We start from the raw sequence: 12,904 nt of genomic DNA, 5'->3' as shown, positions 1-12,904 counted from the left end.
TACTCCTGTCCAAATCATTATGGATGTCATAACTCCTCTCAATGCGGGAAATTGTATGCAACAGAATTTACCATTTCTGCCCGGTATTCAGAAAAATTCCTCTCCTCTAACAAGGTCCGTGCAGCTTCAACAAGCGTTCAATTTTCCTGTTCTGCAGCGTCATTCTGTTCAGGAGTATAAGACATGATTTACGTCATCGAATAAAACAATAATATTAGTGACTATCTTTCCCATGTTCTTCTTATTCAATTCTAGAATACCGAAACTTCAAACACATCATGATTGAATTTTCATTTCAGAAATTCAATGATGTTAGTAGTATTCAACTAACACTGTGCCTTGTATTTCTTCAAGAAAAAACACAATCACTACAGGAAAGACCTTAAAGAGCTCTCAGAGCGGTCCCTGTGCGAAAGTAGTAATTCTCATTGATTTTGAATCGCTGTAGATTAATATCATTCGGAAAAAAATTCTCAAGAAGTTTATCACACATAAACGCCGTTCTCAAAATGGAATTGTTTTTAAACAGTGGAGTCTGAGGTGTACTGAGTTGAACCTCAAAACGATGAGCACCCACAGTTCGTCGCGTATTTCTGATATGAACCACTCTTGGTGAAATCAAATGTGCCAAGTCACTTGAATATTTCCCTGGAAAGTATTTATAGAAGAGAGACCAATCTCCAACCTTTCTTCGATGTTCCAGACTATTAAGGTTGCAAGTGATGTTCGCGTCTCCAACCAGGCGGATAGCTTTTTTCTGGATGGAATCCAAATGGAATCAACTCATGAACAATTTCATTAATGCTTCCCACCAGGTTTATCAGTTTTTCCACCATTGAACCATGAAAAAGTTTTCTTGAATGGTATCCCAAACCAATTAAAAATACAAGATATGAAAAAACTGATCCGGCATCCATGAAGTATAACTTCAACTCCTGAACACCGGTTTGTGGGTGACCTAATGACTGAAACAACGTCCTTTTGTTAAAAAAAGGAAAGTATCTGCAAGAATTATCTCGGTGAAGTAATATATGCAATAACCATTGCGGTATCAGCGAATAAAGTACTTGTTTTCTGGTAGCATTGGCCAAACCCTATTGTATTGAATAGCTAGGAGCGATAGAAACTCAGTTGGGCTGATATTATACAGTGTGTTCATTTACTAGGGTACGAAACTACAGGGGGTGATTTGTGAGGTCGTTTCAAGAAAAAAAGTTTGTATGAACATATATCCGGAGTTGCTTCGTTTCTGATATACAGAGCGTTTAAAAAAACGGTATTCATTGAATTTACTAGTTATTTGAAGTGATAAGGCGCTTAGTTAAACCAAACTAGATTGGAATCATTAGGTCTAGTGGCATCTCAGTTGGCACCAGAGTAAGCAATAAAAAAAAGAACGTCGCCGACTTTTTTTTAGTTTTTTCATTTCTTCAGATTGGGCAACTGAAATATAACTTTTTTGTTTCCTCTGTTTTCTCCATACTAGGCTCAATTATCTAGAAAAAAATCACGTCTAAAAAGTATGCGTGGACAACATAAAATAAAAACCAAAGATTATTAATGAACGATTTCGACCTTAAAGTGAATAAGAAAAATGTCCACCTTCTGAAAAAATACACGACTGCAATCGATTTGTTATAGATTGTCTGACACGTTCAAAAATACCTTGAGTATTCCTTATGACATTGCAATTGATAATTATTCGATTTCTCAAGTCATTCACATCTCATACAGGAACTTTATAAACGGAAGCCTTCGAATGACCCCATGAATATAAATCTGTGAGATTCACATCAAGACTGCGATCTGGAACCGTCCTTGAGATTTTTGGGCTGACTTCCAGCTGCAGTGAAATATTTCTGGTACTTTTTGAAGGATCTTCTTCTATCGCATAATGTATAGCTTCTTCTTGTTCAGGCGTTATTACAATTTCTAGTCAGCCATCACCTGCATTTTTATCAAAACTTCCAGTTTTACATAATCTTGCTTGTAACGTTTTAAATGTCTTAGTACATAGAATAACCCTTGTGTCTTGGCAAATGCTTTGTGCTTCTTCCGCATTTCCGTTTGCCAATCCATAAATAAGTGCACGTCAGCCATTTCAGCGTTCATAAAATCATTCATAATGGAATTACTGCTAACTGGCAACTCTGACTTTCACTGATATGACAATACTATCACTGTCAGCTGATCTCCAAAACCGGGGTTCATGATATGCAAAGTGGCTCCAATTTTTTTTCGAAAAGGGAGCTAGACATGAAGGAAACAGTGACGTTGAATAATCTAAAAGGAGTAACAAAATTATAATAACAAGTCAATGGCATACTTTTTTCCAATATTGTAAGTTTTGGTGATCATTGAGACTCCATTGGACCTAATAATTTCAATTTGTTCAGGGCTAAACTTAACCTCACCTAACAAATCTCCCTCTGAAGTTTCGTATCGTAGGAAACACCTTGTATATTAATTCTTGTTTGTAGTTTTGGTTTGAAAAATGTACCAAAACCACAGGATTTTTCTGTTGATGTCAAACAATGCCGTTTATTTCCAATAGATTGGTTTTTTATGAAATCCTTCATTTTCCGAATATTTTTGATATTAAAAATTAGTTCGCTGGTTGTGTATTTCTGAACAACAAATAAAGTCTCAATCATTGAAATTCTTCACAAAATTTGTACTACAACTCAAAAAGTAATGAGTACGAATCCTTTCTCTGATACTGACCTGTATGAACGCAATACACATTGTTCCTATTTCCAACAAAAGAGCACACTCTGTAACAATTAGGGTGATCTGGTTCAAGCAACCTCGTTTATACAGACTGGTCTCATTAGAACATCTCTCGGAACGGCAGCATGAATCAGGAACCGCATACTCAGTTGAAGTATTAGTAATGGAATTTACAACTGGCTTCAAGTTGTATTTTCCTTCATAACGTTTCCAGTCATTAGGGCCATCAATACCACAGCAACGTAACTGAAAAATAAACTCTCAGATATATATCTGAATCAAGATCATGCACATCTATTAGTGTTGTTTCCGAAAGAAACAAAGTTTATTGTTGAAATTGAAAGTACAGAAGTAAACTCAACTTCTCTTAGACTCAGTAATCAAAGCATCAGTAATCAAACAGTATAATTCATACTTTTTCATTCATTTATTGTCATTTTATTCATTGTCATTTATTTTCCCCCCTTCATTTATTAATTATGTAAGTTCTACTTACGTTATACTGTGTTGCATCCCAGACGAAGTCAGCATATGATTCATAATAATCCATAGAGCTGTTCATTTCTTTTCTTATCTCTTCACGGATATTCCCCCTCAAAGTTAAAGCAGCAATACTTGTAGCGAATTCAAGAATGAGCACCAATGAGAGTGAGAGTGCAAACTGAAACAAATCGAATTGTGTATTTCATGAGCATGATGTGTGGATTTGCCCAAAAGTTATGATTTGAAATTTGAAATGTGGCGGGTTGGCTGTCTTGTTCATCTTTCACTGCCTGAACCAGTATGCATGCTGTTTTTGGTGAGTGCATTAGCTTGGGATGAGGGGGTTGAGCGAACAAGCCGTCGGATGCCTGCTTCCACATAGCCCCGCTGGATATGGGAATGATAGATTCACTTGTGGTTCCTTTATTCCCTAACTGAATAGCATCCCAACGATGACTCAATCCTAAGGTGTGTGTATACGTGCCGAGAGGATGAATGACACTGAGTCTATCAGTTGTCTCTACGGAACCTTCGAAATATCGAGCTCCCCCTTGTCACGGTAATGCGGAGCTCTGCCGTGATTGACCTTCTTTCCCTAGCTACTTGTGGGAGAGAGTAAATTCAAAAATTCTTTCTGACGCTGAGTCTACATAGAAGATGGATGTCGAGCTTACGACTCCAGCTGACCTACTCGTAAATTTAGAACTGGAGCGAGTCTACACAGGTGATGGATGACGAGCTTTCGACTCCAACTGACCTCCCTGTGAATTCAGATCAGGTGCAAGAACTTCTCAACTGTCCCATTCCGGATCTAATAATTGCACCTTAAAAAAGGTTTGGTGGTGCAGCCAGGAAACGACTGAGTCATGAAACCGCCTCGCACCAAATTCTTGAGCGGCGTACGCAGAATCTATCTCAAGTGGAGGAACAAACCCTCTGTGAGCAGGTTAGCAAACGTTCACGCTCAAGTGATAATTCAGCAAAACTATAGTCCAAAAAGCCCTGCACAGTTGATTCGAAGGCATCGTCAGGTGTAGCTGACGTACAATGACCCTCATATGGGAAGGTTGTCGCGGGTATCAAGGTGGGAATCTTACACCATGACTATCGGACTACCTCATTGATGATGAAACAGTAGATCATTTACTTCGTGCCTGCCCCGCTGGGGACCGAATCAGGTTTTTAGAGTTCGGCAGAGCTGTACTCTCACCATCTGACCTAAAAGACCAGTCACCATACAATCTAATCGGCTTCGTTGAGAAGCTGAGTTTATTTGGTCGTGTTGCAGTGGAGGGTCGGATAGACCAACTCACTTTGGACCTAACCTAACTTAACCTAACTTGATATGTAACGAAATCAGTTTCAGCTTCGAATTTCACTAGGAAAGGGAATAATCAGTATTGGTGAACCTCCACATTTTTACCACATTATTCAAAAACAAGCAAACTAATAAGTTGATTGCTGATATTATTAGTTTCAAACGTCATTCAACCTACTTGAAAGTGGTCATCTAATAAAAACCTATAATTTCAGTTACCATCTGAATACCTCTCAAGCAAAAATGAAGTTAGAATGAAGAAAAGAGAATTGAATTTTTTTATGTTTTTTACCACTTTTATTTGTAACTAACGTTATTGCAGTTTCATCCTATAAGGACATTTTCAAACTTATACATCGATGTATAAGTATAAGTACATTGATGTATAAGTTTTCAAACTTATACATCAATGTATAAATATAAGTACATTAATGTATAAGTTTGAAAATGTATAAGTATAAGTACAATAATGTATAAGTTTGAAAATGCCCTTATAGGACGAAACTGCAGTAACGTTAGTTACGAATGGAAGTGGTAAAAAACTTTGAAAGTTTCAATTCTCTTTTCTTCATTATGATTTCCTACCACGTAGTAACGGCTACATCCATCAATTTATTGAGTGAAGTTAGAATTTGAACACAAAAAACAAACTTCACAGTATTTTCTACAAAACCTTATCGAGAATGACGAATGAATTCAAGATTATATTCAATAGCCAATATGAAATAATTGAGTTTCTGAATGAGATGTAGAGCACACGTTGACCCAAATGTACCCAAATAGGTGGATGGAAATAAATTCAATCGTGATTTTCAACATTCATGTTTTTTTCATTCAACACATTTTGTTTTTGTTTGTAACGACTGATGGTTGATTTTTCGTCTAGCTCGAGTGTGGCTGTGAGAATAATATTGAAATAATGAACGGTTTATTACATTGTAAATTTTTACTATGAAATCCCCACTCATAAAAATCACTTCACGAATAGATTACTTGTTGACTCTATTTTCTCTTAACAATCAGTGCGTTTCACAAATAGAATTCCTGAAAGGGGATAAGATAATAAATGAAAGGACAAATTTTTCCGAATCTCTTGTACAAAATTTCAAAAACTGTTGGATACAACAAATTGTCTTCAGTTTCAAATACAGTTTATTATGTGATTGGGCTCAGTAAGTCTCAGTTTTCTTTATCTCTATTCTGAAGAAATACATAACTTAACATTTAGTTAAATTTCATCTGAAAAATCAAACAGACATTACATTATTTTCTGAGTATCGGTAATACGATATTGCATAACTAATATAGAACATGAAAATCTGAAAAGATAACTCTTTGATTGAAGAGTTGAATTTTAGTTCTGGCATCTGATTTTTACAGAAACTACATCGACGATGTGAATGAAATAAACCAATCGTGATTTCAAAAATCAAATTACAATAGTGCTAGGTGAAGAGGTGTTTTTCTCATCAGTCATTTAGCGCTCGTTCTATTATATACTCATAGAAACACTGTTATTGATTTCATTCATTATTTTATTGTTTACTGTTTTTCTAATATTTTTATCAGTGAAATAGCCTTTGTTGATTATACAAACTAAGTATTCAAGACACTTTTATCAGTACATTGATTGGAAATAACAAACGTGATTATTATTATTATTGAAGAAATTATGAAAGAGACAACATAGGTATACATTGTGGCCTATTTGAGATGAAAACTGTATACATTTCTTATATTTTTAACTACAAAATCATATACTCTAAGGTCGGACCATGGACTAGACTTCAAAAAATATTCTCAATCGATTCAAAGTATTTCTATAATAAAATGAATATTCCAAAAGTATATTTTGGAATATTCATCCTTCCCAAATACCTACATCGTAGGTTCTGGTAAATGTCTGCCGGAAAACAACTACTTCTCAGGCTAACACCACGTTGGATATTGAATTATATACAACTCACATTTATTCAAAATATCTCACAGAGGTTATTGTTGTCAACCAGCAGCAGGATTACGCTGAAATCATTCGAGTATAGATCACCTACAGACCGGTTTCGAAGTATTTCCTCTCATCCGTGCAGGACAGATCTGGTTAGGTTAGGTCTGAAGTGAGTGGGTCTATTCAAGCCTCAACCGTAACCCGCAAGGGTTTATTGTGACTCACACCTACTCACACTAGGCCGAATAAACCCAGATTCTTAACGAAGCCGATTAGTTTGTATAGTGAGTGGTCTTTCAGGTCAGATGGTGAAAGTACGGCTCTGCTGAACTCTAAGAACCTGATTCGGTCTCCAGCGGGGCAGGCAAAAAGTATGTGCTCTGCTGTTTCATCATATGCTGTATCTGCATATGATGATTCAAATGACAGTGACCTGTAAGAAGGTCTGTAAGACATCGTAGTTCATCCCTACTGTAGTCCAACAACTGTTTGGTATCAAGCTTCGAAGGGTGAATAAACGCCTTGGAGTGAGCCAATCCTGGAAGAAACGGCCAGAAGTCTATAAATCTTCTTGCAATCCAGGTGTTCGATGTTTGTTTGGCAAAGCCTGAGGCGATGCCAATAACATGTTCTGGTCCGATGAAGCTGCTTGCAGCACCCTCCTTTGCAAGGAAGTCAGCAGCTTCATTGCCTTCCAGGCCAGGACAGATCTAACCCAAACAGTCAAATGCCTGGGACTTGATTAAACGTGATGCGACTCGGTTGCATATATGAAACCTACGTCTGAGAGAAATATGATTAACAAGTATCAGCCTCATCTCGTGAACAAAGCCCCAATCGAGATGAACGAGAAACATTTGCGAGAACAAACTGTGTAGGTAGTTGAGAGAGATTTCATTTCGAAAATCATTTTGTATGGAATTCAGTTTGTTTTGAAATAAATCACGAGTGAGTTGGTTGAAACAATCACGATCAGAATACAATACATTTAGAGAAACGAATCTTCTTCAATATTACTCATTTGTTCAATGAACAAATGTTATATCAATCGAAACTATGAAGCCCATAGAATGAACAAATGTTTAGTTTGACTATATTTTGGCGGGTTGTCTGTTGTAACCGGGTGAATCAAAACTGATAATTTACACCTATCTGTTTGATGAGTGACTCGAATATTAAAATAAGAGCTGATCTATTGCAAATATGATGACATTGGGTTGTTTGCAGAAAACTTGTTAGGAATGACTATTGTCGATTAATAATTCAATAATTCAATAATGAGCCTTTTTCCTGAGAATAGTACAGCGAACGTGTCACGAGAGGCAGCACTAGTAGTAGGGACAAACATAACCTATTCACATGTAAAACAGTGTTATTTATGTAATATTCATTTATTATTTGAAAATATAAATCTGATATAAAAAATCATCTTGTGGTAGTATAATGCCAATAAAGCATTGTTGTTTTGCGAATTGTACGTCAGATAATCGATATACGGAGAAAAACGAGTTTTTTTATACCATTTATAAAACCTCATATCAATGAGGTTAGATGTAAGAAATGGATACATGCTTCGAGGAGAGTGGATTAGAGTGCCATAAATAGATATATATTCATATGCATGTAAACATGAAATGAATAGTACATTTTACATCGTTAATTATTTAGAATGAGATATAACCTCAATAGTTTTTTCAAATCATATCCATTCATTATATTTAATTAAATTCATTTCATTACCATCTATATTTGATTCATATTTCACTCGGAAATAAATCTGAAATTCATAATTATTTTTAATTTCATTTATTGCAATTTGAACTACCACTACTATTTCACTAGCTGTCTATCAATTCACTTTTTTTCCAGTTATTTTTAAATTACGACATGCAAGCCAACGTTTTAATGTTACAACATTGTTATCCTTTACAGTTGCAAATTTTAGTTTTCCTCCAGGAACATCTTCTTGAGTTAAAAACATTTTTTTTTAATTGTACTTCACCATATGTTTATATGAGGATTAGGCAGTGTTTGTCCCTACCGAACTACTAGCGCTGCTAGTGAGTGATTTTTCGTACTTCAGGAAAAAGATTCATTGAGATGCAAGGTACGTACAAAAACAGAATCTACCCACTTTCACTCACCTCGTGAGAGATGAAGAACTCTCATGGAATTGGATCGAAAAATAAATATCCCTTTATCATTTCTACAGGGCGTGCAATTATTGTGATTTCAAATTAAGCTACACGGTATTTTTCAAACTACTGCGGCTTTAGCATCCATGTCGAAAGTTGTGAAGTTTTTATCAGCTTTGCAGAGTTTCAGCCAATGCATTATTACAGAATGTACCAGGAAGTCGTACAAATCTTTCCCACGATAAAACATGGTGAAAAAAAGTGTTATTCAAACCGCCCCATTAGTGAACACAAAAAAAATGACTCTTGAATTTATCCACAATAGAAATCAGCTACACGAGCTTGTTCAGGAGTTGATACTGAGTTCTTCTACTTCGAAATTACGTATGCAACAAAAATAATTCAAAGGGTTTTGATTACCTTAGTCATAGTTGGGGAAATTTGTACCAGAATTACATATCTGCTAGGAGAAAATTCCATTATGACAAATACTGGCACCCAACTGGGAAAAAAACTTTATCAGGAAACATTGAAAGATATTAAAAAGGGCTTTCAAATGTTTACCTTCGATATGCTGTGCTACATCTTCATGAATAAACTCAGGACAAGGAGTTGAAGAAGATGAACAAACAATTATGTTCATATCAAAATAAAGAATTGATAGACTCTAAACAATTCATTGCACCAAAAATCATCCTCTACTTTGAATCACCACCCCATTCGTCCCAAAAAACCTACAGAAAGTGATAATAAAAGAATATATATATAAATATATATATATGAATATATATATATATATATATATATATATATATATATATATATATATATATATATATATATATATATATATATATATATATATATATATATACAAAATATATTTTTCCGTTCACCAGCTGTCGCACCCTTAAGAAAGACCACCCTCGGAAGTTGAAACTTCTGCGAGCTAAGGACTAACGAAGTCTTACCTTTTAACGTGTGATCCCTTACACGGGTGAGTGAGTGAATGACGATAAGTTGTCCAAAGAGGAAGAGAGTAGAAAATACTGTCATGAATTTTCGAGAATAGGATATTCAGTAGATGGTCTCAAAGCGGGTTTCGATGATAAAATTTTTTGAATCTGATCTAAGCAGAAATGGATTGTGTATTGTTGTATTTCTCATATTTCGAATGAATCGAATGATTAAATTCAATCTGCATTTTTATATTGGTTTCTGTTTATTTTCTTCGATTCAGTCAGTTTTTGTTTTTAGATGAGCCGTAATATGGCCTTTTTTGTTTTTTAACTATTGACAAAGAATAATAATCATTCTGCTTCATGGACTCGTGTAATAATGTTCAGTTTCGTTTGAACTTTGGATCAAAATTTTCAGTATTTAATTTAATAGTGTTTGAATAATGGCAGAAAGGCATAATTTATCTCGTGATGAAATTTTGAGGGCTGTGGGGTGGATGTTGCTAACGAGTTAGGTACCACACAGAGTGTTATATGCATGCCACCCGGAGTGTGAAATGCAGAAACGTATATTTGCCAAATACTCCAACCTGTTGTCCTTCATACGCCGCAGCAGTTGATGACAATTTTTTATAATGCATGCATGCATGCCAGAATAACCTAGAGATATTTGAGGCTCTTCAAGTCGTCTGGCAGGCAAAACCGTCATGAATCCTAGTCAATTCAATTTCAAGTATGCCCGGAAGATGTGGAGTATTTGCTGCGAAAAATATACTCCGTACTAGCTTCAAGTTTCGTTAAGAATACTTAAGTTCAACCATTAATCTATTTTATCTTTACATTTTTTATCAAATCATCATAATCTTGTAATTATTTGTACTGAACTAGTAAAATTGATTCATTGAAGAACCTATGCGACTATATTTCAAGCGAATATTCACGCTATTGAAAGGTGTGCGACAGCTGGTGAAGACTCAACATATTATTTCTGGTCTGGATTCCTTGCCAAACTGGGTCTGGAAGGCAATGAAACTGCTGACTCCATTGCAAAGGAGGGTGCTGCAAGCAGCTTTATCGAACCAGAACCTGTCATTGTCATGGCTTCAGGCTTTTGCCAAACAAACATTGAAGACCTGGATGGCAAGAAGATTCATGGACTTCTTGCAGAATCTCTCAGGACTGGCTCACTTCAAGGCGTTCATTCACACTTCGAAGCTTGATGCGAAACAGTTGTTGGAGTACAGAAGGGATGAACTACGATGTCTAACAGGCCTTCTTACAAGACACTGTCATTTGAATCATCAGTGTGAAGACAGTATGTGTCGCCTCTATTTGTAAAATTATGAAACAGCACAGCACATATTTTGTGCCTGCCCCGCTGGGGACTGAATCAGGTTTTTATAGTTTGTCAGATCTGTACTCTCGCCATCTGACCTGAAAGACCACTCACCATACAAACTAATCGGCTTCGTTTGGTCGAGTGTGAATAGATGTGAGCCACAACAAACCCTTGCGGGATGCGGTGGCTAGCTTCAAGTTTAGTTAAAGATACTCGAGTTCAACCAATAATCTATTTTTTTCTACAGTTCTACAAGTAATAAACTGATGAAATTGATTCATTAAAGTATTTAAATATCCAATTTTTCTAAAAACATGTTGTTGAAATTGTTGAATATGATTTCTCATGGATGTAAAATTGAGGTTTTTGATTTTTTCTAAAATTCATTTTATGAGGTACCTAACAACTTCATATTTGCTTCAGGTGATATTCCACATCACTTTTCAAAAATATGCATTTGGTTCACGAATACGAGATCGATAAGGAATTCAATTAATCTCTTACGTATTCTTCATATAAGACAATTCAATTTCACGGGTCATATATCATCGTCAACTCATTTTCAAGATCTACAGTATCATCAAATGAACGGAAAGAATATTCATGATCGAAAAAATCATTATTAACAATGATTGAGACATACATTTATGATGATATTCCGAAATGAATAATATTTTGATATCATTCGCTTCTTTAAGTATCTAATTTTTTTATCTACTATACCATGTTTCGATATATCACTTGAAATTTTCTATATGAAATCACTTACCATATTCATGAGACAAACACTTTCTTTCAGGGCACCGACACATCCGAACAACGAGACAATAAATATTATAATCCCAACGGCAATAGCTAATTTTGATGCATTGTAGTAGTGGTCAATCAGAAATTCATCAAAGTCACTGTAGATAGCTTTTATAGTCGTTCCGATAGAAATAAGCAGGAATCCAACCAACTGAAAATGTAAAAAAAGTTATTTTAAACACTTCAAAAAATTGAAGTGATACAAATAACATTCTGTAAAGTTTTCCAAATGGGTATTACCGTAGTTTCGAATACTCATTTCATTCAGAAGCTGATATTTGGAGAATCAGAATGATAAATACCTCTTCTCGTGAAGAAGCGGTTGATCTTTTGTTGAAAAAATATTACTGGCTGACAAAATTAGATAATACAAACAATGTAGCATAAAATTGATATCTTTCATGAAGGTATAAGAGAGAAAGATACTAAACGTTGAAACTACAATGAATTGTGATATACAACCTTTAGAAATATTGATTCGCTGGAAGAAATCTACTCCTACAATTACACCCAAATGTATCATGGTAGGTACTTGCTAGTTGACATCTATCGCAACTAGCAAATTGGAAGTGACAGATGACAATTCGAATAGCAAAAAGGAAAAACCATTGCATAATTCGACAGGCTTAAGAACGGTCACAATTGTACAAAAAAAAACTGTTTCACCAAGACAGCGTATCGTCTCACACTTAACACATCTTCAAACATGACTCAACCAAACTATTACGAAGGTTCGAAATAGATGAACACTTCAATCTAGCAGACCACTATTATAACCTTCATGCAGTCATTGTTCACTGTGGTTCTGGCGTTGAATCTGGTCATTATTACGAATTGGTCAACGACGAAACGGACTGGTTTAAGTTTGGCGATAGTCGTGTCACTAAATGTTATGGCGATATCTTGAATTTATTGGAGCCTCTGAAGATACTCTACAATTTGTTTTATGAAAGAGAGGACATTGGCAGATCAAGATCTTCAGATTATGTAGTGCTTCAGGTTTTTTCCGGGTTTTCCTGCAGCTGAAAAGCCAAATGTGCCACTGGAATCAATGAAGTCGCCTCGGAGCAACAGTTAATTTTTGTCGTTTCATAATTTTATAATTTGTTCAACTCCCTTTCTTAATATACTCTTTCATTTATTTGAATATGGCAATCTCCGTGATTTAAGGGCTAATTGAGTGATCCG

At 35.4% G+C, this 12,904-nt stretch overlaps 1 protein-coding gene across 1 annotated transcript in view; it reads right to left on the bottom strand.

Moving 5' to 3' along the window:
• Positions 1 to 12,904, bottom strand: part of LOC111501995 (CD63 antigen) — a 38,160-nt gene that overhangs the window by 22,743 nt on the left and 2,513 nt on the right. Inside the window, exons 2-4 of the mRNA XM_023155936.2 lie at positions 11,679 to 11,867; positions 3,227 to 3,391; positions 2,725 to 2,976 (exon numbers count right to left, since the gene is read on the bottom strand). Of these exons, the coding sequence (XP_023011704.2) occupies positions 2,725 to 2,976; positions 3,227 to 3,391; positions 11,679 to 11,867 (606 nt within the window). The remainder of the gene's footprint in view (positions 1 to 2,724; positions 2,977 to 3,226; positions 3,392 to 11,678; positions 11,868 to 12,904) is intronic.

Source organism: Leptinotarsa decemlineata, unplaced genomic scaffold (genome assembly GCF_025532065.1).
Source record: "Leptinotarsa decemlineata unplaced genomic scaffold, Ldec_3_MD MMD2_tig00000008_RagTag_RagTag, whole genome shotgun sequence".
NCBI lineage: Eukaryota > Metazoa > Arthropoda > Insecta > Coleoptera > Chrysomelidae > Leptinotarsa > Leptinotarsa decemlineata.
This window is presented reverse-complemented; position numbering and strand designations above follow the sequence as displayed.